The 26,528-nt window shown below is 35.5% G+C and overlaps 1 protein-coding gene across 6 annotated transcripts in view; it reads left to right on the forward strand.

Moving 5' to 3' along the window:
* Positions 1-26,528, forward strand: part of FIG4 (FIG4 phosphoinositide 5-phosphatase) — a 73,852-nt gene that overhangs the window by 33,029 nt on the left and 14,295 nt on the right. For all 6 annotated transcript variants that reach the window (XM_072855644.1, XM_072855645.1, XM_072855647.1 and 3 more), the window contains 9 exons: positions 854-1,002; positions 5,017-5,183; positions 11,306-11,444; positions 14,099-14,157; positions 14,762-14,909; positions 15,797-15,880; positions 17,501-17,696; positions 21,310-21,392; positions 25,787-25,876. In XM_072855644.1, the coding sequence (XP_072711745.1) occupies positions 854-1,002; positions 5,017-5,183; positions 11,306-11,444; positions 14,099-14,157; positions 14,762-14,909; positions 15,797-15,880; positions 17,501-17,696; positions 21,310-21,392; positions 25,787-25,876 (1,115 nt within the window). The remainder of the gene's footprint in view (positions 1-853; positions 1,003-5,016; positions 5,184-11,305; positions 11,445-14,098; positions 14,158-14,761; positions 14,910-15,796; positions 15,881-17,500; positions 17,697-21,309; positions 21,393-25,786; positions 25,877-26,528) is intronic.

A 26,528-nucleotide genomic window follows, 5' to 3' on the forward strand; every position in this document is an offset into this window, starting at 1 on the left:
TAGATAAAATTCTATCTGTTTTAAAACAAAACATATCAATACTAGTTAGATTTTTCTAATGTTAGTCTTACAGGTTTACCTATATTAGGGGAATGATTATTTTATCTATCTTTCAACTTTAATTGTTTGAGGTAGTCACCATTGGCGTACATGTAAGCATTTGGATCACAGTTCATCTCAGAATAGACATCTTGAGTCACACCCAAAAAGTGCTTCTTTATTAAGGCAATAAAAGTTTAGTTTACTAGTTTGGATGTAGCCATATATATTTGAGCAGAAGAATCCCCCATGCTGTTATATTACTATATATTTCTTGCAGCTGTGCATATTATAAAATAACTTTGTGTGCATTATGGAAATTGAGGAACGGTGGTGCAAGCAACATAAAAGAATACGTGCATGACTGTGACCTTCAACAAAATGTTCATGTGTGTTGCTCCAGATGCAGAAAGCTTAAAATATAAGCATCATCACAGTAGAACCAGAGCAAGTCAGAAGTATGCTTTATTTTTTGCAGTAGTTGCAGCATACTTGAAAATAAGACCTTCTTCACTGAAATAACATAGCTTTTCTTTAAGGTAAATCTTTAGGGCTGTTTGTGAGTTGAAGGAGAGATGCAGTTTGTGTGATGATAGAAGCAAGAATATTTTGAAAGTAGGCATTACAGCAGTCTAATGTAGCTTGCTAGAGATGAATTGCTTTTTAACATTTTTTTTAGAAATATCTTTCCTCAATTTTTTGTGAACTGACATAATTTGAGATTTGACAAGTCTTGGACAGTAGGAAAAAAGTAATAATCATGAGTGTAGTAATTTGTTCATTAAGAAAAATCTCGTTTGGATTGCTTTACCAGACTGGAGTTCTCCGAACCAATTGTGTGGACTGTTTAGATCGCACTAACACAGCCCAGTTTATGGTGGGAAAATGTGCTTTGGCATACCAACTCTATTCATTGGGATTGATTGATAAACCAAATTTACAATTTGATACGGATGCTGTTAGGTAAGATATATTAATAAAGTGTGTCATGGTTTTATTTTTTAATTTGGTGTCGAGATTTAGGAAAATTATGTCTACATAGAAGAAAAGTGCAGTTCTTTCTGTTGGAATGGTTTAATAATGTTTATTCATCCAAGTTTAAAAAAATCTTCCATACTTGAAATCTTCCTGAGAAAATCCAGTCATGCTGAAAATTTTCTCTTCTGGAAAAGTATGTTAATCAGGCTTACAAGATAACTGCTTGACTTCATTCTCTTTATATGCCTAAATGTAAAGCTAAGAGTTTTCCTTTTAAAAAAATGTAACAAAAAACCCACCCCAGTTTTTTACACTTACTTCACTTGCTTGAGGCAAAATGCTGAGGAAAAAATGAAAACTGAAACAGGTACATGCTTTTATGGAGAATGCCAAACTGATATTTGTATAGAAGTACATCTTACATTGCTACTTTTTGTACATTTCCTACTTTTCCTTTGAAAAAAGGTTGTGCTTTTTGATTTATTGAAGAAAAATTTTTGGCGAAGTTGTTCTCTCAGATCAAGTATCAGTGATACTTATTCAAGCATCCTCAAACCATTTAAGAAAACCCAGCATTTAAATTGAAATGCTTTGGGGATCAAGGGGAAGTAAGCTACTTAACTTGTGAATATGCTTCATAAATTAAAGTAAGAGTCCTTGAGGTGATGTGTTTTTATTCCTTAAAAACACAGTTGTCATGACTGTGAAACTTATGGCTTCGTTGCTGGTTTTGACTAGTGGTTTGATAGTTTTAGAACGTGGAGATGTAACTTGTATTTCAGAAAAGACAAAGTACACAGTCTCTCCTCCCCTTTAATCGAGACATACCTCCAGCTCCTTTCTCCCATTAGCTTCCAGCACTTGCCTGGTGCCAGGAGATGATATGTGCCGCAGGAACAACCTCAGCACGTTGGCTAGCTGTGCAAGCGGTGGCTCCTGGCCTCTGCCTGATGGCCAGGGAGAGCACCTGCTGGCTGGCTTCCTCGATGTGCTAGCAATGCCTCTCATCCACCACGTCCCAGCTGCTCGGTGCTGCGTGTTTACTTCAGGGAACAAACAACTGCTGCTGCAAATACCAGTTGCTGTGCATCCTCCTGGGGACTCAGCAATTGGGACTCTTGGGTTCTAACTAGAGGAGATCAGGAGGTGCACAGGTCTCTCATATCCACTCTCTGTGGTATCCTCTACAGCTACCTCCTACTTCAGCACCTCGGACTACATTTTACTATCTTTCCTTAGGCTTCACTACCTGCCCCCTTCCCATCCCTGTTTTGGGAGCCCAAATTTCCTCTCTTGCTTCCTGCTGCAATAGTCCCATGTTTCCTGTCTATCTTCTCTCCCTCCTGTTTCCTCTCTATGCCCCAATCACCCAAATTTCCATCTCTTACCATCATGTCTTAAGATTATAGTAGTTGCTTTATCTCTGAGTTTCCTGATACCTTATTTCTCATTCTCTCTCTGAAATGTAGCTATTAGCCTGGCATAAAAGGTTACTTTTATCTGGCCATATTTGACTTATTTTTTTCTTCTCCATTGCACTAGATGTATGCCTGTCTGAAACAGATTTTGTCATCTGTTAAGGCTTGTTTCTGAATTACTGTGTTCAGAATAATTAAAAAATCCTACTCCATAATGCAACAAATTCTGAAGACTAGCATGTGCTGTACTGTATCTCCATTGTGCTGCCTTTCACTTTGACCTCCTGCATTCTTGTTCCCTGCATTGTCTGACATCAAGTTTCTGCTTCCTGTGTACTCTGCCTCTTCATTTACACTCTTCTAACTGGCAAAAGACGGTAATCTGTAGTGATCTGTCTTCCTTAATTTAGCTAACGTGTCTGAAAAACTAACTTTTTTTCATCACATTCTTCGACTGTCCTTCTTATAATTCTGATTTTTCTCATTTTTCTCTCACAGGCTGGCTACAATCCAGAATTTCTGTGGAACTAGGTTTTTAAAGTCAGCATTTTATTTCCATTGGCCATTCTGAAGGATAAAGAAACCATATGTCTGGAACAGTCCAATTTTGTGTCTAGCAAGATCTTCTTAATGACTTTGTTGCACAGGACCATTTCTGCAAGCTATATTTCTTAGTGATTCCTTCAGTGTAATTGTTGTCCTATCTAGGAAGTTTCCTAGACAAAGTGTACCTTAGCAGGTTATTTTATCATATGTAGTTAACTTTTGTCTCTACAGAAGACTAGTCTTTGTTTGACTGCAGGCTTAATATTTTGAGGCTGTGGAAGGGTAATTTAATGCTACAAGTCCTTTCCAAATCAAGTGGATCAGTGTCCTTAATGAATTTAAAGTTGTCTGCTTTCTGGGAACCTTTATTGCAAGGTCATTGGAACTCTGTTCATCAATCCCCCATGGCTGACTGGGAAACTTTTGAGAGGTGTCATCCGTTTGCCTGCCAGTTTTTGCCTTCAACCAGTTTTTTAGCTTTTAGTTGACCAACATTGCTGTCTTTCCCCTTGTGTAAGAAACCAAACCAAAACCCAAAACAAACAAACTGACTCACCAAATGCAAAGAAACAAACAGGAGATTCTCATACATGGTATCATGAGCTCTGAACAATTTGTGTGGAGGCAAGTGGGTTTTGGTTTGTTTCTTTTGTTGGTTGTTGGGGTTTTTTTGTTTGGTTGGGGTTTTTTAAGTTAATAAGCAGGTGTTTCCTCCTAATTGATCTTTTTGTACTTGACCTTGGCCAGAAGATTTGCTGGACAGCTATTTTGTTTTTACAGAAATTGATTTGCTGCTCACCTGAGTGTTCTTCATCCAGAACTTTTTGAGGAGGACTTTCAGTCAGATGGTTGCTGGGTTACTTATGCAGTACTGTCCCTTTATTGGAAACTTTCTTAAGGGAATGTTTTTGTTGTTTTGTTTTGTTTCTACCCTCCTTTCCACTTCTTAAGGACTTCTTTCTTCTCAGGTATTAACAGTGTATCACATGCAGAGCCCTGAGTTACTGTGTCTTGCTATACTGATGTGAAATACATTTCGACCGGTTTGGTGGTTGGGGTTTTCTTTGGTTTTGTTCTGTTTTGGTTTTTTGCCTCTTAACTAAACTGTCAGCCTCTTTTAGCAAGATGTCATCCTTGTCATTGTCTTGCTCAAGCAAGGCCATAGTCTCCATTTCTGAGAAGCACTTTGCAATCTGTTATGTTTTAGACTGGGCATCATCTCCTTAGGGTAGCCTTGTTTTCTGAGTCTGTTGTCTTGGTTTTGTCATTGATGGGGAGCTTCTTGATAACTTTTGCTATTTGGACTGCTCTCAGTTTGGAGTCTACTGTCAACTTCTTGATGCTAGAGGACTGCATTGCTTTTAGACAGCTCTCCTTGTTCATCTTAGCAGCCAACTCTTTCTGCCTTCTTATTGCATCATGTTTTTCCAAATCCAGCAAATGGTATCTGACTGCCATTCACGTTTCTTACAAGTCAAGTTTATTTGGTTTGTACCTTTGAGCCATCATTATTGTAACTAGGGAGATTTTTGGAAAGTTACCCTAACTTCATTCCCAGTGGACTTGACAGAAAATGTAGCCCTGTAATATTGATGTGTTCTGTCCCATTTAGTGTATTTAAAATACATTAGTTTGTGAAGGTATACGGTTTGTTTTCTCCCCATGGACTAGTAGGACATGTTAATCTTCTCCTTGAATCTACAGAAGTGCATATTCTGTAGTGTGAATGCATTCTGATATATTATAAATCAGTGAAAATCTTACAGTCTAATCCTTCTTAGTAACTATTACATCTGAATAAAATTTCCACATATTTATCTGAATAAAGAATAGAGACATAGCTTTAAAATTCAGTGTTTAAGTTAATAGCATGTTTTAATGAAATACTTGTTTTTATAAACTGGCAGAAGTACTTAGAAGAAAACGTATTGCTTGTTAAACAGGAAAACTTTATTATTACAATACTTTATTATTTTTTCTCTTAAAAAACTCTTTTCGACAGTTTGATAAATGACACATTTTGCTTTTCCTTCAGATTATTTGAAGAATTATATGAAGATCACGGAGACACGCTTTCTCTGCAATACGGAGGTTCTCAGCTTGTCCACAGAGTAAAAACCTATAGAAAGATAGCTCCATGGACTCAGCATTCCAAAGATATTATGCAAACACTCTCAAGATATTATAGTAATGCTTTCTCAGGTAAATTTAATTTAAAGTGTGTTCTTTTAAGCCATTATTTAAAAAGCATCTTAGTTGTGATGTTTCAATAATCCATACTGTGATCTTATGACAGAGATCCTCTATACTGTAACTTCCCAATAATTCAGTAAAATCTGATTGATATCAAATGCATATTCTGATTTGATGAAGTATTTATATCCTATGCAAATGCATGTTGTAGCATGCAGCCTTACTTGATAAAAGTGAACTGATGTAAGTAGTATTTAGAAAATGTACACATAGCACTGAAACTGCCCGTGACATTTGTAGATCAATAGAGAAGCAGGTAGCTGTTATAGAGCTGTTAAAATGATGGACAGAATGGCTTCAGCAAATGTAAGGAAACTGGTAAATCTAAATCTAAACACAAGTAGAAGGCTTCAAGTGAAGTATTTCTTGTGATGTATTTCTGGGGACTTCAAACAAAAAGCAAGCTCTGATGCACGTAATTATTTTGTGCGAATGGAAGTTACTAACTGTTGAATCTGTGGTAGAAAAGACAAAATTAAATTAAAAAAGCAAGGCCCACCAAGTAAATAAGCTATTTTTTGAGTTAAGTAAGTTGTAAAATATTGGCTTACTCCTTTACTAGCTCATATCAGTCACTGATACTGTTCTACTTTGTTCTCGGCAACATTGCTAAGAGAAAACCTCTTTGAAAAATGTTGAGCCATACCTTACGCAAAATAACTGGAAAAAAATGCTTAGTGTTTTTAGAAGTCATGAGAAAGATCTAAAAGAATGATCAAAGGACAGTCTAAGACATGTCAGGATGACAAACACTGAGTGCTGCTGTGTTTTAAATATTGTGTCAGTCCTCTATTACTCTTTTTCACAAAAGCTGCATAGCCAGGGAAGGAGGTAGCATTTTTTTTTTTTCTAGTAGACTACAATTATTTAGAAACTATGTGACCTTTAAAACGGTGAGTTGGACATTGGCTAGAAATACTTCAGTAATCTCTGGTTTCTTTGGCTGGAGTTACTGCTTTTGTTAGTGACAATTCTGTGTATGTAACAAAACGTGAGAGCACGGCATTTAAAGTACTGTTTCTGAATGTAATTCATGTAATTTGTGTATCATATTTCCCCAAATTAAATGAGAAATGGAGAGCTTGTTTATTTCAATGATATGGTCTCTTATTGTTTGCAGTGGCAATAAGGTATGGCTTCATCAATTCTTATGAGCAAAAGGAAGCACACTTGCAGTATCACCTGTACTGATAAGTACAAGATGGAACAAATCTCTGAATCTATTCACTTTTATACCAGCCACTTAAATGTTTAGGTGGAAGACTGAGTGAAGTTCTAGATCCACACTTGGGGTTGTGGTCTGCTTGCAAGGATAGTTATGATATGCATGTGTTTTACTAATAAAAGAATTTGTTCTGAAAAAGATGTTACAAAAAGAAGAAAGAATATAGAATGAAAAAAGGCCATCTTGTCACCTGGACGAACTTGTAGCTGAGTACACAAACAGATGTTAGTTTTTACTGAAGTCAGTACGAAAAATGAAACTTACATAAAGGTGTTGCACGCTTTCTCCAATTTACTTATGGTTTTGGTATTCAATCCCATTTGAGCAAAATATTTTTGGTGCTTTATGCAATCCTTGTGTTTGAAGATGGCATTGTTGAAACATAGTATTCAATGTTGTATTTACTGCATTTTTAGTATGAAATGTTAAGATTTATTTCAGTGAAATTTAAAGGTTCACTGTCCAACACTGCCTGTTCAGGTGGCATCTGCAAGCCTGTTAATGTGACAGATTGAGAGAGATAACTTTATTCTTTAAGGTTTCTCAGAAAACAGAGATAAAGGAAGCATTTTTAGAACAAGATTGTGATTTGCTATACTGCACTTACTATTGTTACTATCCATTACATATCCTTTAAAATACAAGTAAAAATCTGAGGGCTCACCGGTTCATGAGCCAGCATTTCCTTGTGTTTCTGATCTGAGAAACTTTTTTTAATGCTTATGAATTTTATGTACCAGTAGTAAACAGACTCAGAAAATTCTAGTGATTTGCTTGAAGTCATACAGTATATCAGATTCAGAACAAGATTACAAGTGGCCTGCTAACAGTGCCTCCTAAATAAATCACTTAGCCACACTTGTTCTGTTTGTCTATCATAAAAAATACATTATTCTAAAAATAATTTACACTTTTAAGACAATGGTTTCATCTGTTGACCTCAAAGCTCTTAGGATAATCATTACTAATTAAGTTGTACAGATGAGAGAAAGACATGTATCAGTTAAGTGACTTGCCTGGAGATACTAATCCGGTAGATAAGACTTGGACTTGTAAGAAAGGTAAGTTTGAATGCAGTTTCACCCTACTTCCTGATATGTGGCTTAGCTTTTCTATAGATTTTCTGTACCTATAAATTTGTAATATGTTGCCTATATAACAGAAGAATGAAGAATTAAAAAAATGTTCTCAGGATCAAGTTAGTGACTGAAGCTTAGAAGAAAACCAGGGTTTGCTCCTAAAAATATGGGACAATTAATTTTATGGTAACTTGAAAAAGTCTTACAGCTTTAGGTAAAAAAATCTGGCTTTTTCATGCATGTTTTTCATTCTAGCATTTGAAAAAAGTAGAGGGTGCAGTGTAGTTTGGGAACTCAACTGTTTGAAGTACCCTGGTTATAAGCAAATGAGTTGTACCAGAAAAAAGAACATCATCCAGCTAAGAATTAGGTGTTCCTTCAACACCTTCTCTGGCAGGCATTCTGATCAGGTGAATTCTAACATTTTTCTTTCATTTGTGATTGTCAGAGAAATTAGGAAATAGTATTCCAAACAATATTCTTCTAGCTTTTATGCCTTTTAGAAAGTAATGTGACGTTGCAGACTTCAGTGCTAGAGTTGCAACATGCATAATTAGCTTCTGGAATCTGGAATAATCTATTTATTCCCAAACAGGACTGGACATAGTAAACTACCTTGTAGTGTCGTATGAAAGTAAACTTAATTACTATAACCTTTTAGTAATGGGATGTTATAGTCCCAATTGTGTTGAATCTCTCATGATTTAATAATTTGTCATGTAGTGCAGTTGCAAACTCAGATTGAGAGCGGTAGATTATTTTAGGCTAATTCAATTAAATGGCCCCTTCAGTTCCTGTTTATGGTCTTAAAAATGTGCTAGTATACACGTACATTGCAGTAGCTTTTGAAAAATCAGTGCAGACTTTCTACTTGCTTATACGTAATTATAACATTCAGTCCTAACAATAAAGGGAGAAAACCTGTTTGCTCTTTTGTCTGTGCTCCACAGTGCATTGATACATTCTTACATATTTATTTTTGAAAGGAGAGATTTTTCTATCTAGATAAGAAAATTGATCTGAAAAGCTCAATATCCTGTTTTCTCTGGCCAGTGTCTCAAAGAAAGACAAAAGCTTTCATTATTTTTGTTCAAAATTAAGTCATAAAATTGTTCAACCCTTAAAGTAAGGTAGGGAGGAGGATTGTCACCTTTCAAGTTAACTATATGCTTCCCCAATCACATAAATGTTTGTGCCTGCTTGAAGACTTATGCACAAAGAATCTTTGATGTTATGGTTTTTTACCTACTTTTAAATTACAAGTTGAGAAGTAAGACAGTAGAAAGACATTTTCTGATAAATGTCCTGTATTTCTGTTAAGTTTAAAACACAACTGCACAACTGAAACAATGCAAAAGAGAGTTTGAGTCCTTTTGCAATGTAACATTTAACAGCAGTCGTCTTTTTTTTTTTTTCTATGGAAGAAAGGTAAGAATGTTTGCTCTTTTGCTTTAATGAACTGCTGCTATAGATGACTTCAGACAATGAATTGGTTAATTCAGTCGGTATGAGTTTAAATTCAAGCTGTTTTTCACAGAACAAATTTCATTTAGTTTTATTTCATTTTAGCATCTGTCATATAAGTAGTGACATAGTTTGTTAATTGAATTATCTTGTTTTACTCTAATTGTTTTACAATTATTTAGTTAACAATTTCAGTATACTTTCTGTTCCTGGCAGGTGAAACAATGGTAAATGAACAAAGGAGGCTCATCTCTGCCTTTAGCTTTCAGAAATTACCACCGATTTTAACCTAGTTGCTCATGTTAATTAATTTTGTCTTTAGGGCTCCTCCAGTTTCTATGCTTAAAGTAGAGAGCTTTCTTGGGTTTTGTTCAGCACTTTATTTAAAACATTCTTTCTTTATCAGGAAGAAAGAATACATGTTATTGCTGGTGAGTTTTCCTTTCTTTTTAATTCTCAGTGTCCTCAACAAGGGTTGTTTTGTTAGTTGGCTTTTTTTTTCCTGACCTTTTTACTGAGTTTTGCATAGCTTTCTTGCACTGTTCCTGGCCTTCCTCATTCTCTCCTTATGTCTTAGTTAAACTGTAACACTATTTTGCAGAAACAATATGGCCTGCAAACCATAAGGACCTACATATGCTTTTGAGTATTACTGTTTAGAAGAGTTAATGTTTATAAGTTGATCCTCTTAAGAAAATGGGGAAGGCGAGGAGCAAGAAAGAAGGTAAAATAAGTATATTTTTGGAAGAGTGCACTGAAGGGACAGTAAAAGCATCTGGAGGGAGTATGAGTGGATAGAAAAGGAAGAAAAAGGCCAGATTCCAGATGAAAGGCTCTCTAAGTAGGGAAGGGGAGCCAAGGAACATCAAGACGTTTCCCTTTTCTTTCCCTTTTCCTGGTGCCTTGCCCCATTACACTATGTGGCTGTTTATTCAGAAGATCCCACTTTCAGATGTTAACCTCCACATATGCACACTACTGTAAAGTACCATACTTTTCTATAATCCTATTGTCACCAAATTTCTACATAGCACTCCATTTGTCAGCTGCTTGTGTGTCTTAATTCCCTGTAAAAAAATATTCTATATTGCACAGAGGGAAGAGGCGTTAGAATTCTGAGGAGAAGGAGATATTGACTGAAACTTTGGTGGTGGCAGGAACGAACTTTGTCCTTGCTGTTGTACCACCACTTTGTGGATTCTGCCTATTTTTTTACCTGCTTTCTGGTATACTGAGACTTCAGTTTGTCTTTTTGATGCAGTGTGTTGCTAAAGGGACACTCAACTCTCATAATAGTATTTTTGAAATGTGGAGAGAACTGAAGGAGTAACACTGTCTATTGAACTAGTCTGAACTACTCCTTGTCTCATGATTACTGAAGTGCTAACAAGTGGACACAAGAGCTTTCCACATGGTAATTCCACAAATAGAGCTCAATTCTCCACATACATTTCACCATATCTGAAGATCCTTCGCACGTAAGCCTTCCTCTGCCCCTACGACTCTGCTTGCAAAGCTGTCTTTATCCCAGTTCACCATCCCCAAGCCCTCATCTGACTCCAGCTTTTTTTCATATCTGTTGTAAATCATCCTATCTGCAGCTAGGTAGCAAGAGAGATTTTAAAGATATAAGTGAACAACGTTTCTTGTCATGCTTCATCTACAGTGGAATGTAACTACTGGATTTTAGCACTTGCCTTATTTAGTTTGGTGAAGCTTAGAATATAGCAAGAGAAATTGATTCTTTAAACCAACAGGAAAAAAAGTCCAAATTATTTAAAGGTGTTTGGGAAGTTTAATCATTTTACTGACTATGTTTTGGCTATGAAAACCCAAAGAATTCATAATTTGTGTTACGTGGGAAACTTGTGTATTGTATGGATACTGTTTAATTTCATTAAATCATTCTTCTGTTATTTAGACTGCAGTAAATTTATCATCATACGTCAGATTCCCTGAAACATGCATAAATACATGCACATGCTTCATGCATACTCATATATGCAGAGGTTGGAGACGGAGCTGCAGCATGAGGTCTTACTTCTGCAAAGCCTCTAAGCAGAGCTTCTGCCTTGGCTCCTGTGAGAGAAGCCAAGGAAAGAGGCAATGCTGGTACCAGCCCCACATGCACTTCAGTGTGGCAGAAGGTCAGGTCTAAATGAAGTTTCATTACAGTGGTTGAAGCCCAGAGGTCCCTTTAGAAGTCATAGGACATACACGCTCTGTCTATGAGGAGCAAACATGACAAACAAGCAAATGTCTCTGCAATGTTCCTAGCGTTAAGTGTACCTCTTGTCTAACAGATGCAGACAGGCAAGATTCTATCAATCTCTTTCTGGGAGTATTCAAGCCTACAGAAGGAAAACCTCATCTCTGGGAACTTCCCACTGATTTTTATTTGCATCACAAGAACACCCTCAGTCTGTCACAGACCAGGCGAAGGTATTTTGCAGTTCTGTTGTTTTGTTTGGTATTGCTCTAATAAATTTTTAAAAATACATGTTGTTAACCAAATAATTCGGTCAGCCTGTCAAAAACTTGCTTTATTGTTTTTTAAAGTTTTTACGAAAACTTAAAAAAAAAAAATAGCCTTCAAGAGATTACCAAAAATGTTGGATGTTGGTGTTTTGAAGGATTTGCTTTAGTATGTTATTTTCCTGTTGTACTGAAAAATAAGTTTCTTTTCATATGAAATTCTATCCTACAGTGTGAAATGCTTCACTATTTTACTGAAGTACAGTTACCACTGTCTCATTAAGCAATATACAGGTGTATTTTTGATGGTCGGATTTATTAAGTCATTGTTGTATTTGAGATTAGGTGATGAGGAAAACATTTGGGTTAGTTGTTTGTTTGTTTTTAAAGTAATTTTAGAGCACTTCACAGTGTGGAATGATTTTGTTAAGGATTATAAATACTGTGTGGTTAAAAAAAAAATTAAAAAATTCCACGTTAGGAATGGACAGTACTAGACTTGTTAACTAAATCATCTCTTTCAGGAATTTCGCTGTTTGTATCTTTGTTCATTCCGTGAGTCTTAAAGCTCTGTATCACAAATGGTAGATCTGAATATCTGCATTTAGATTTTTGTGTGGGGAAAACTGCAAGTGTTTAAACAGTGCATTCAATCCCTGTTGGCTGCTTATTCCATTAACCCATCATGGCAGCTGGCACGTGATATGACTTTCTAAATTTCAACCCTTTTGTATTGTCTCCTGAGTCTTCTCTTGATGCTACCTCATATCAGCCATACAACCAAGTGCCATTTCAGGCACACATGAAACATGCAAAATTAATTTTATTGCCTACTGGTTCCGAACATTATTGTGTGTCAAAAATTAATTCAGCTGATATATCGCAAATATACGAATGTCCCTTTCATCTGTTACTCTGTTAAACAACTGTCTCTTATTTGTCACAGATACTGTTCTCAAATGTGGTGGAACACTTAAAAAAAATTGTTTGTATTCTTCATTTACTTGTTAATTAATTTTACCTTTCATTCTGGCTCGAATTTCTTCTGAGCACTTACAATTTACAACCAAGATGTTTTCTCATGTGAACAAAATGACACCTCCATGTAATAAGTAGTTAGGTGAAAAAAGCTCTTCCAAGTAATTTTGTTTCTACCAAACTATTGGACAAGTTCTTCGTATAACTTCTTCCTGCCTCTCTGTGCAGTGCCTCTTTGGATTCCTTGGGCACAGCAGCAAAGGAAATAATGAAAACTCATAATGAAATCAAGGATATAGGAAGAGAAGGAAGATGTTGTTTCCTGTCATTGAAGCTTCTTTTGCCTATCTGTGCTTTTCCTGTATTGTATTTGCCTCTCCATCAGAAATAAGAGATTTCATAATGAGTTTCATGTGTTACTTTTATATAATTAGTGATTCATGTGAAAGGACAGTGAACATGGAAAAGGAGACTTTCTGTTGCCACGTTACTTATCATTTATCCAAGCAGCAAAACTGGGTATGCCTGCATAGTTTCTGAAGATAGTGGAGAAAATGGCTTGCTAGCATGGCCTGATACAGTACTTCAAGAAGAGACAGGACCATCAGGCATAACTCATTCCTTTCTGTCTAGGACATACATGGTTCTTGGAATCAGTGTGTTGCCCTGCCTGTTCTGGCCCATTTGCTAAGTCCCACTAACAAGCCTATGTCTGGGCATGGGAATACACCCATTGTTTCTGCTCCAGATGGCTACATTGACATGAGTAGGAGATAACTGCATTAATACTCTGATTACAGCCCTTACAGTATTGTGAATACACATGTATTTGAATTCCAAATCAATGAAGATAAATGTCTTTTCATCCCAAGTAATGAAAGAGAAGAAACTATCAGAATAATTTAGAGAAGAAATTAAAGTATATTTGAGAAGAGAAAATAAAAATATGTAAATATGAAAAAAAGATAAAACTTGCGGTATTTTACGAATGTTGTTTGACTTCCTTTGTTGTTTTTCAGCTGAATAAGCTTCCAGCAGGGCCTGTTTTTTGCTGTTAGCTATGCCAACATACAGTTCTCAGACTTAGGACAGCTGTCACATCAAAATGTATTTCTATGTGTAGAAGTCAGCTGCTTTGAGAATCTTCTGATTTTTTTTTTTTTATCATTGACTTTCATTTCTTCATACCCTTTTCCTAAATTTTAGGATCTGAATAACAAGCGGTAGGTGGGGGTTGGTTGGTTTTTTGTTGTTGTTGTGTTTTGGTGGTTTTTTTTCCAAAAAGACCAGAACAAGAGAAATACATCAATACCTTCCATATGTACTAAGACCTTAATTTTCAGTACTGTAGAGGTAGGCACCTGAAATGTATTTGGTTTAATGGAACGAAACCACTCCTCCCTCCATACCTGTATTGAGCTTCATGTGTTTAAATTTCATGGCCTGAGAGCATAGTAGTAGGATAGGGGCCTGTTGAAATCCTCTATCCAAGGAAAATTCTTTACTTTCTTCCAGACTTGAATTATAAAGAAATGTTTACTAAAGTGACACTGTATGGTTGGGTATCTGTTATGTGCAAACATTTAGACTGGATACAAGATCAAACCTTCTGTATCAATTGTGTGTCTGTTTTTCCTGTACAGCTATACTTATTGGTGGACCACAGGTGTGCTAAAGCATTTACCTCTTCCTTTTGATGAAGGTAGGAACTATATTTGCACCTTGCCTTACAGAGTATCTTGAAAAAGAAGTTTTAGTCACAAACGCTTTTTAACTGTTCTAGATCCCAAATCTGAAAAAAAAAAGTTTCCATAATGGTTGCTAAATACTTATTTTTTTTCATACAATGAGATATGACTTTTCAACTGCAGGATGCAAGAGATACCTAATTGGCTAAAACTTGACCTCCATATGTTTATGTGCCAGGACACACTTCATTCTCCCCCCCCCCCCCCCCCCCCCCCGCCTATTAACATATATTTATAGTCTATGCTGGTGGTTACATTCCTGTTGCAGATGACAGGATATAGCTAGTGTGTCTTATTTCTCTGGGTTACTGTGGAGCATGTTTTATTAGGAATTGTCGTCATGAAGGGAAATCAAATTATGATGTTGATAATGCATATTTATTAAAGATGTGCTGTGCATCAGCTTCTTCATATGAAATTTTCTTGTCTTAGAGGGGATGTGGCTATAGAAAAATGCCTAATAGGGTGGTTAGGTAAGCAGGCTACTGTTTGTTTAGATTTTTGCAGAGTCAATAATTGTTAGTGAAAAGATTTTTTTTTTTTTTTTCTTTTCCCCAGTGACATGTGCTGAAAACAGACGCAAGTTGACAGTGAAGAAATTCCACAAGTATGAAGAGGAAATTGATATCCACAATGAGTTTTTTCGGCCATATGAGTTGAGCAGTTTTGATGAGACCTTCTGCTTGGCAATGACCAATTCTACACGGTATATTGGGATGTTTTGTGACTGTATATCCTTAACTGGAAGTTGATTTGGTGTGAATTAAATGTGCATTTGATTTATTTGATTTGGTTAAATCTGTCTAACACAATAGGTTTTGTGGGGTGTTTGTTTTGTTGGTGGTTTTTTTTTTAAAGCTTCAAATTTAGCAAACTTATAGAAACGAAATCACAATATTGAAATGGAAATGCTACTCTAAAAGAATTCTGTTAAGACAGCACTTAAATTTCCAATTATTTTCCATTATGGGGTGCTAAATGTTTGGGCACTGGAAGGCTGAGAAATGAGCTTTTCTCTGTGGACTCAGATCACAGAGGCTACCTTCAAAGCAATTGTTTTCTAATTGTTCTGCTATTTTACAGTTGTTTTCTTCAGTTCATCAGGTTCTCACAGCTGGCCAGATAGGTTTGGGGGTTTTTTGGTGGGTTTTCTTTTTGTTGTTGGCAGCAATCAGCTGGATATTCTAAGCATAATTGTAATCACGCTTTAGCTAAAGACTGCCAGGCAGATTATGTTTCATGTAGCTTTTTGACCCAATTTGAGTGTTGGCAGCATTTTGAAAACAATGTAGCTGGGTTACAGGGCTTCTTCAGCACAGGAATGGAGCACATTGCTCTAGCCTCCTTGGCAAGTGGTAATGTTTGCAGCTGGTTTATGGGACTAAATAATGCAATTGAAAGCTTTTTAAATACCTAGGGGTTTTATATTTACGTGACTTTAACTTGTAATGATGATGTTAGAACTTGGTATTTCTTATTATAATTATTTTTTTTAATTCAAAGGTAGTTGGTAGAGGTGGTTCTTCCAGAAAATGTAAAGATTTTATGTGTTGAACTTTACTCATGAACAGTTTTTCCTTTCTATTTTGCCAGAGATTTTATGCCTAAGAATGTGGGGATTGATCCAAGTCCATTTACTGTTCGTAAACCTGATGAAACTGGAAAATCAGTGTTGGGGTAAGTCTGAAATAGGAAATTTTGTTCTGGTTTAATAGTAGTGAAATTGTAATGCAAATATATAAACTTTGTGTGTGTCTGTGTAGCATATCCTCTGTTACATGGGAAAGAAAAAAAAATCATTGGTGTTACACTGTAGAATTGTACACTTTGAAAATCATATCTAATTTGAGATTTTTATCTTATGCTCCTGTAAGTGAAACCCATGAGAAAATTTTATCTAGAATAAAGATACAAAGTTTGTTAAAATTTGATCATCTCTTCATACTAGTGGCAACTGTATTCTCTATTGGAGATGACAGGAATGCCTATATGATTGCTGTCTTTTTTTAAAAAAAATAATAAATTTTGAATAAATATAACATATCCTGAAACAGCAATAAATGCCAATTTCAGCATAGTTTTTGATAAAAAATGTTATTAAAAATATTTATAGATAAAATTATATAAAACAATTCAGAAACAGTTATTGGGACAAATGAATATTTCATTTAGCTGCTTTTGCATCCTGGACTTGCTTTGTTACTTTATTTATTCCATTGTTGTGTTTGATCTGCTGTATCACACAAGGGCTATGGGGACTCTTCCTGAACCAATTCATTTTCTCTTTGATACCTCGTATTAAGGAAAACTTTTGTCAGTAATGACTAAACCTGTGCCATCACAACATTATAAGTTCTTCTGAAAACTTGCTGTTCTGTTAAAAGCTACAAAATTTGACTGTCTCATAAATAACATCTGTTGTGCCTTGACCCTGAGGGACTCACTGTCAATAAATGCTGAGGGTAGACTATGCTTATCTTATGTGTAGCGGGGTAAAAGGTGGCCTCAGTCTTCCACCTTACCCTTATTTAGCCCTTGGTAGAGGTGGTATCTTAGCCTTGCACATTTGTCATAATGAAAGATTGTGACAGTGGCTGAGAGGAAAGTGCAACCACATACCCTTCTATGGCCAGTAGAAAAGGATGTAGAGGATGTAAGGGCGGTACAATTTCTGATGGGTAAAGTAATGTATACCTTTCAGAGCTTGTACAGGTAAACCCAGTGTTAGCCTAGTAAAATATAGATGCTGTATCTTGAAGAATTCTTACAAATAAGACACCTCTTTATATTGACTAGAATTTCTAGATTGAGAAATACATGCTGCATAAAGAGATGTTCCTGATTAAAGAAGTAAAATGAGGGGAGAGGTATGGAAGAGGAAGGGAAAAAAGTGACGTTATGATTAAGATTTTTGGGCCTAAGATTAGGAAAGCTAGTGGAGTGGATAATGTTGTTAATCAGAAAGTTAAACTTTTTCCCAGATCAAAACCAAAGATGTTATGTCTCAAAGAATTTTTATTCCTTTTTATTCATTCAGTCTGGGGGAGGGATTTAAGTAAAGAATCAGAGAATTGGTGGAGAAAAGCTGACATAATCCTTTGAGCTTTCTTTAAATGCTCTGGAATAAGAAGAGATTGAAGAAAAGTATATAAATTGGGAATTCAAAAGATGAGCAACAAGTTGCTCCAGAGGATAGAACTAATTTCCCCAGGAGGATTGTAGTCAAAATTAGGAATTTTAAATACTTGTTGTTAGTATCGCACTGATTTAAAAAATACACACTGCCTTTCATAATAGGAACAAAAGTAATAGAGAAGAAACCGTGCTACAGCGCAAAACAGCTGCTAGTGCCCCTCCACCCCCAAGTGAGGAAGCAGTGTCAAGTAGTTCTGAAGATGATTCTGGGACAGACAAAGAAGATGAAGGTGCTGTTTCTCAACGTTCAACTCCAGTAAAGGTGACTGATACAGGAGACAATACAAAAATCACAGAGGTAAGAAATTATTGTGGCAAGCAAGAAGGCTTAATCATGGACTTAAAATTCACATTTCCTTAAAAAAAACCCCAGTAAATGTTATAGAACAGTCAGAAGTAAAGCACTGAGAAATTAAGTGAAAAAGGTCTCCAAGTGTAATTTCTTTGTGTAGATATTAGCAAAACTGCTTCTAAAACTTTGCTGCTATTCTTGTCATGTAATAGTGAAACACAGCAGAAAATAACATTTTTCAAAAAATGAAAATTACTGTTAGAAACCTATGGCATTTGAAAGGTACTCAGGTCAGGTGTAGTCCGTTACATAAAGCATAAAATGTATCTCTGTTAGTGTGTTAGTTCAGAGCAGTAGTGCACTTCTGATCATTGTCCCTTACCATGCTCTGGCTCACATCACGAGGTGGTCTTGGAGCATGCAAATGGGATTCCTTTTTGGATGCAACTAAACTGGGAGATGCTTCTCCAGGAATGTACCTGATCTACCTACCTAATCAATGTTTAGTACATGGGAGCTAATCTGGAGCAAACCCCCTTGAAAGACATGTAGTATGGATCTGAGGTCCTGAGCACCACCTCTTTCAATTACAACCTTTTGAATGATGCCACTTGCTCAGGTGGATATAACTGAATTAATGTTCAGTCTGGCTATATTTCAACTGATTTATGTGAAGAGTTTTAAACTGCTGTTTCATAATTATATGGTCTGACATTTAAAAAAAAATGAAATTAAACTAACTCAAAAATGTGCATGATAATGTCGTCACATTGGTCCTATGCTATTACTACTACTAAGGTTGAATATAATGGCAGGATAATAGTTAAATCATGTATGCACAGTCATATGAAAAGAATGTGTATTCTCAGCTGTGGGCTATTAATCTTTTTTTGCTAGCATAACTCCAATTCTGTTCAAATCCCTTGGGTGCCAATTTAATGAAAATATTAATTTGTATGAAGTATTATGGAAATAACTATTTTGTTAATTCATGTGACATTTCTTCAGATTCTTTATTGTAGAGATCCATTTTGGGTACCACTGAAAATGTCTTAGCAAAAGGATATGCTAATGGAGACTATACAAATTTGGAAAATACTTATGCTGGGTTTTGTTTTTTTTTTGGGGGGGGGTGGTTTTTTGGTGGGTGTGGGTTTTTTTGGTCTCAGCTAATTTAAATGGTTATAGTGTTGTGCTTGTACACATTATCACTTTTGAAGAAACGTCTGTATTTATGGCCTTAGTCACTATAAAATGTAGTGCCTAATAGGCAACAGATAATAAAACTGCCTTTTTTTCCCTGCTACAATTCAAATTTTCATTGCATTCAGTCTTTAGCCTAGGATTGTGCATTCTCAGATAATGGATTTTCAGCCTTCTGTACAAGACTGTCTTCTTCCTAACCTTAATGAAGCATTTTCATTAAAAATAATTATGAATTCATGTGGTTATTAATTTTGGACAATTTGGATTAATTCTTATGCCAATGCAAGTGCATTTATTTCTATTTATGCAAGATATTTTATCTGAAATTTTTCCATTATCTCTGAATAATAGAGTACCTGTTTTCCAGCAAGTCTGATTTTTCCTAGATGTTTTTTTAACAACAGAAATCCAACCTGAAATTTTATTCTTGATTCTTACCATTGCACAAGTTACCTCATGTCAGTTTTTCTATCTGTGTATTGAACAAACTTCAACACTCAGACCTAAGAGACCTTTTTTTAGATTTTTAAGATGCTTAAATGAAAGATACATGTAACCACAAAGTACCATTTAAGATAGTATTGAATTTTAATGGCTTACAATTGGGTGAGCTATTCTGATTCTTTTAGTAATGCACATGAAGAGATATTTTCCACTTTATTAGCACCTTTTCATGCGTTGAATTTTAGTCATAATTTGCGTTGTTAATTTGTGTCATTTTTTATTAAAGTTGCATTACTGAAAAGGATTACCTGTTCAGTTATGCTGAATTGCTACGTTAGCAATTACCTTGGGTTATTGTTAATGTCTGCCTGCCATTGTAAATTTGTTTATTCTCTTCAAAAGTACAAAGCTTCTCTTAGATACATTATTTTTGAGGGCATGATGTTTATGGAAACTTTGTTCAGAAACCAAACATAAAAATTAGTAATCTTAAAGACTGCATTAGACTTTAGATTTTAACATGTTCACCAGCTGATCTTCATTTAGCTTGTGAAGTGTTGTTTTTCCATTACCAGGCTAAGCAGACCATCAAATATAGGCTTTTCAAGAAATGTTTTGGGATTATTTTTCTGGCAATGACAATTATTTGTTGTGTTTACACATGTAGTTAAAAAGTTTAAAAAGAAGACCTGTAACGGAGGGTTTAAAAACTTCATGGCTAAACTGAATAATGTAACAAGAAACAAAACAACTATGACTGGAAAAGGTGATAATCTATCTAGTTGATTAAATAAGCGTCTATTTTCTAGAACTGGTAAACCGTAGAAATGTTTCATATACTTTTTTTTTTCCCCTCAAGTTAAGCTTAACTTAAAAATTTTAATGAAGAATGCACTTGAAAGCCTAAGCTTACAGATATTCCATTTTATGTCTCTATTAGCTAAACTGACAACTTAATAGCACTCTAACCAGTGTCAGCCTGCACTTTACTGTTTTCTCATTTGTGAAAATGGATTGTGTATAGTATTGTTCAAAAATATTAGAAGTTTGGGTGAAAAACAGTAGTGTGAGGTATTTTTGTGTGTAGAAGAGTTGATATTTTCAAGATTATATTTTTAGGTACATTCTTGAGTAAATATGGTTATTCCAGAATGATTGGATGTTTGGTCAGGGATTTGAATTTTGGTATTTTTTACATCAGCAACTGTACAGTAGAGAAAAATTGTATTGTTATGGGGGGGATGGACACACCCAAATAGCTAGTTCCTTTCTATTCACATCTCACAGAAGTTAATAATAAAATGCTTTTATACTTCTGGTCAGGACATATCTTTCTGAAGTTGTTCTTTGACTTTGGATCTTTTTGAACTAAAGGAAAACTATTTTTATAGTTGTCTTACTTGCAGTCACATGTGTCTTGTCAGTAAACCCCCTCAGTTTAACACTGAATCATTAGATATAGTGAAATATTGCACGCACATAGGATCCTTGTTATAGTTGACTGACATGATTGTGTAATGTATAAAATAAAAATAGTTTTGTTCAACCTGAAGTTTGTAATTATTTCAGAATTGACAGCAAGAAATGTGAAAGCAAATGTGGGAGCATGTTCTGAACGAATATGATTTATTCTATATTAAGTTTCAACACAGAATTTAATAGCGACATCGTTATATGTCCTATAAATATAATTTATTCTCCTAATATGTTGTTTTAGCTGATGTTATCTTTCAAGAATCCTTTCCTTTATTTGTTGAACAAATGTCTTGAATAATACTTTTAATAAATGATTTTTATTTAAAAAAAACATGCACAAGCTAAGATTACTATGTATATGAGAAACTTGTTTGGTTTTGCCTGTGCTTTTGAAATTATTTTCAGGTTTAGAAAGAATTCCTTGCTTGAAAGCAAACTTCTCTTTGAATGTTGTTACAGTTCCTCAGTCTGAATCTTTCTTCTTGTGTTCCAGAATGTAGTGCAATCAACAAAAGATGTGTATGGAGTCAATCTTTCAGATGTTCCTTCAGAAGATGATCTCACAATATATGCTAGGTGAGATAAATTTCCAGTGGTAATCAGTAAAAGATAATTGGAGCTAGTTAAATAGAGCTTGTCAAAGTTCTGCCTTTGATTAAGCTTATTTAAATTATAAATTTTTGAGATATTTGGATATATATACTGTTCTGTTTTTTAAAATCAAACTGTTTTCAGATGTCTCTGTCAACTCTGATTTCAGTGGAAGTTACGCAGATGTCTCAATGCAAGATCTGGAACTTAAATCAAATGAAAGATGCTTCAATAGAAATACCTGTCACTTAATATAGTCCTAGAAAATAATAAGCAAATTCCATATTAGAAGTGGTGCCATGGTTCTGAGCTATGTAGTCTGTGATTTTTGCAGTTTTCAAATGTTGAATTACGCTAATTCAAATCAGTCATAAGTGAAATAGCCTCTTCTATAAAAATGTCTGGTTTTTTAACATAATGTCTTAGTCATAGGGATATGTGTTAACTGTTACCTTTTACTCAAATTTAAATAGTTGTGTGACTTCTGATGTTCAAGGAAAACTACTTTTCTGAATAATATTCAGCCTTTTTCTTTAAACTTCTTGGCCTTTTGAGCTTGAAATAAAAAATTGTGGCTTTTATAGGGAGACCTTGAGACTGTTACTAAATCTGGTATAGACTATGAGGAGAAAAGTTGAGAAAAGCGGTCAGAATAACTCACACTGTAGAAGCATGGATATCTAAGTGACAGATATTTGTACTGTAAGTTTCAGGAGAGGGAGAAGTCAATTTGGCCCTTGCTGTTATTGGAGTTTCATGAAGTGTGTGGAGTTTCATATGTGGTGTGTGGGTTTATGTGTGTGTGTGTGTATATATATGCAGAGCACTAAGCATAGTGTGTGTAATGTGCTCTTACACACTGCATTTTGAACAGCATCACACTGCCACTTGTTCTTAATAAATGGTTTTGTGAATTCAAACCATACATAGAGGAAATGAGTAAGGTACAGCATAGTGCAAGACAAAATAGAGCTCCTTAGGTGGTCTAGCAAGTTCCCACTCTGTTCCTGCACTTTGAGGTAAACTGCTACAATGTGAGGCAGCATGCTGCACAGCACCTGCAGGCTCTCCTTAGGAGCTGGGAGCCGCTGGCTTACTGTCAGCAGTTGGAGGTACGAGTTAGTGGGCAAGCATCAAGGTATCGCCTCCCAGCTCCAACTACGTAAAAACTTCTGCTTTTATTCAAGGGTAACTTGGACTTTTATCCTCTACAAGACAGTTGTCACCACTCCTGCAGGAGCCATGAACTGTCAGCTCCCCAGGAGCAATCAGCAAATTAATGGTATGCTTCTCCAACCAAAGGCAGTGACTCCCATTGTATCAGGAATGCTGTTTCTGAATTGCCATAACCCCATATAGAGTGCTGGCTATGTGTTGCCATTGTTAAAAAATGTGTACTTACACTATTGTTCTCAAATTCTCTCCTCAATATCACAGAATAACTTTGAAGCCAAAAAGAAACTGATTAAAATATTTTATTTTCTTAAATCAGAAATTAATTTGAACCTTTTGAAATTTTTTTAACTCAAACCAAAACTGAACTAGAATAATTTATAGATGAACTAGAACTGAACCGGAGAGTTACTTATTCAGTTCCCTGGTGGAGGAGGTTCTTTCCTGAACTGCAGTCTTTTTCTTTGAAAACTAGTCAGACTAATGGGAATTCAGTACTGGAGGTCAGTTGGAGAAATTTAGATCCAAATTGAAGACCCTCTTAGTTCCTAAAGGCTTATAATGCTGTTGCCAAGAGAGTGATTGCTTATGCAAGACACCAGGAGAGCAAATCCATTATATTTGCTTAATAAACCAATGTTTCAAACACCTGCTTAGAATGTAGAATTAATGGAGTTTGAGAAAAGGGGTGTAAGAGAACCACATGTCATCTCAGAAAAACACTATGTGTATATTGAAGTGGATACTTGAGGCATGCATTGAAATGGGCTTGTGTGCGTTTGTTTTTATTTTCTAATGTGTAATAGCAGTGATTACCTTGTTATATTTGAAACCTTTTCAATTTGTGAGGGACGCATTAATTCACTGTGATATCTTCTCATTTGGTGATATGTGATGATTAATCCTGACTTAGTTCATGAATCCTCTCAAAGCATTTTTTTCTTTTTATTTAAAAGTCTTTTTCTGTTAATTTTTCTTTAGGGGTAGCTGCTTCTCTTGCAGTCTTTAGTTCTTTGGAATTCCCGTTTCTACCTACTTTCCTACATGCTGTGTAATTTGAAGATGGTATACTTGAATAGGGTTGAGGAGGATGTTTCTCATTGTCTCTGAAATTTTTAACTTCACCTATGGCTCTACCTTTGGTTCTTTATTTTAACCACTAGAAAATGGATGCCAATTTGACAATTACCCTTTGGTATACCAGATAGTTATTGTTCTGCAAATGGCCCAGTGCAAGCTGGTATCTACTATAGGTCACTTTGTGCAGGTGAACAGCTCTGTGATAATATCCAGAATTGCAGCTACTTCCCATTTTATTGTTTTTTAAGGCTGGACTAACATTCAGTCTATTGTTACAGTAGTACGGTGAACTCCATGGGGGCTTTGAAGCTCCCTATTCATATCCTTTTCAAGACAAAAAAAAGCTTGCATTTATTTCATTTCCCTCAGGCAATGCAGGTTTTAAAAATACAACAATTACAAATTCCTTACCTCTTTTAGGCAACAAGACATAGGGCTATTTATGGTCCGATGTGCTGATTTATGTGGAAAGTGTAGATTTTACTGACATCCTTTATTACAATGTACATTGTTTGAGAATAGCAGCAATTTATTTCACAGTATGATTGTAGTTCTCACTTCAAGACTTTTTCTATTATTTTAATAAGGGAAATGGAGATGTAAGATCCTGACTCTACTTGACATTGTTGCAGACGTTACGTTTTTTTTTTCTTTATTAGCATCAGGGACTCACAGATTTAAAGTACCTCAGGTTAAGTTACTTTGTCAGCTGATCTATATTAAGTATATATGCAAATGAAAAGTAATTTGAATCTGTTCAGCCCATTTTCACTGATGGCTGAGATAATTTGTGTTAATTCTCATCAAAATAGAAATCACAGAATCACAGATTGGTTGAGGTTGGAAGGGACAGGAGGTCTCAATTTGAGGATGTATACTGCAGATCAATGGTGCGTGGTGTCTTACTGATGTCTGGTAACTTGCTTGTGTTAATTTAGGCCTTGTTTGTTTCAGAATATTGGATAATTTGAAGCAATTAATAAAAATACACCTTTAGTTTGCTTTTATTTTTTTTAAGCTTGTTTCAGTAGCAAGCTCCTGCACTAGAAGACCTTAATTATCTTTATTTCTACTTATGATTCTCTTATTTAGAAATGTGAGTATTTATTCCCTCAACATCCAAAGTGATGTTGCATGTTTCTGAGGCTTTTGTTTCTACAGTACAGAATCTGAACGGAGCAGAAAGAAAAGTCACAACAAGTTGTTTAGGAATGTATTGTTCCTTTGTCTTCTGTACGCTCTTCCATGCAATTGCTTTTGGACTGTTAGTTGTCCCCTGTTAAAATGTAGTAAATATTTCTGAAATAGACCAGTAAGTCTATTTTTAAGCTAAATGGAAGTGAACTATTAAAAAAAACCCCGCCACGTCAGAAAATTAAAAGTGTTAACATCACAACTAACATTTACTTCTGTTTTCAATAGCATAGATGTGTTGGAGAGTGAACAAATTGAGTTCAAGTGTGAGCTAACTACATATACATATACTTGAAACCCTCTGACTTTTCCTCTTAGGCTGAGTGAATAGGATTAGTGGTTAACTATTTTTTTAAATTTTGCTCCAATTCATTGCCAGGAAAAAAGCCATAACAGTATTTTGCATCTTCAGTGTCTTCCAGCAAATATTTGGAGATTGGGTAATTCTCCCAAAAGGTTGTGCTTGGAAATAAGTGAGCTGGACTGACAGTGTTTCAGCTGAAAAAAATAGATTGAATTTGGCTGAGGACTGACTTAAATCTGAAACTTGAGAGCCTTTCTGTCTCTTCTGTTGACTCTTCCCATAGGCTATTCATCTGACTGATTGCTTTGAAAAAGGCATAGGAAGTTGACTGTAGCGAGCTGCCTACTTCATAGGAGCAGAGATCTGTTTCTATCCCATGACATAGCAGGCGACACCAATTAACAGGCAAATCTCTTTCAAGCTAAAAGAAGCTGCTGAGTTCTCACATGCACTCCCTGCAAAGTTTTTAAAAATCTCTCTTGTTTACCAGAGAGGTAGTTCATGATCAGTGACTTCTATAACATGACTTAAAGACTCATTTTTTGGTGCCATTTTCTTTCATTTGCTGAATTTTGGGGCATAGTTCTTTTACTTTCTTTGACGTATTCTATCTAACTGCTTTTCCCAGGTTTGTTCAGCTGGGACAGAGTCAGCATAAACAAGACAAGAGCAGCCAGCAATTTTGCTCAAAACACCACTTGGATAGGGTTATAAATTTGTAAGTACTCCTTTTCTTTTTCCCTTTAGCCTATTTCTTTTTGCTTTTTTCATTAGACCTGAAAAATCATCAGGTAAATCTGATGTTAAATTGTTTGAGAGTCATACTTCAGTTGCTTTTACTGCATAAGGGGATTCAATGCATAGCATGAAGAATTAAGTTCCTACTTCTCCCTTGTAACTTAAGAAGTGCATTGTTTTTTGTGGTTTGTTTTTTGGTTGGGGGTGTTTTGGTTGTGTTTTGTTGCTGTTGCTGGGTTGGTTTTGGGGAGGTTTTTTGTTTGTTGGCTGTTTTTTGTTTGTTGGTTGGTTTTTGTTTGGGTGTGTTTTGTTTTTTGGGTTTTTTTGTAGTGCCAAGATTTTTGTATTCAAAATTCTTAGCAGTCATGAGTTACCACAACACAGTGATGAAGCTACTGAGTTTAAAAGGCAGTTTCTTCTTGCTGTGATTGCTTTTGCAAGATGTAGTTTAAAAGGGATTGGTTGACCTGCATATTCATCATTTAAAAAACATTCGAAGTTGCAACTCAGTCTTGTGTGCAGTTATCTGAATTTATTTGTTCTGAGAAGGCTATGAGTGCCCTGTATTTGTTTTAGTGGACATTTGAGGAGTCTTGAGAGGTCAAATGGGATATTTTTATATTTTTATTTTT

The sequence above is a fragment of the Ciconia boyciana genome, chromosome 3 (assembly GCF_034638445.1).
Source record: "Ciconia boyciana chromosome 3, ASM3463844v1, whole genome shotgun sequence".
Taxonomy (NCBI): domain Eukaryota; kingdom Metazoa; phylum Chordata; class Aves; order Ciconiiformes; family Ciconiidae; genus Ciconia; species Ciconia boyciana.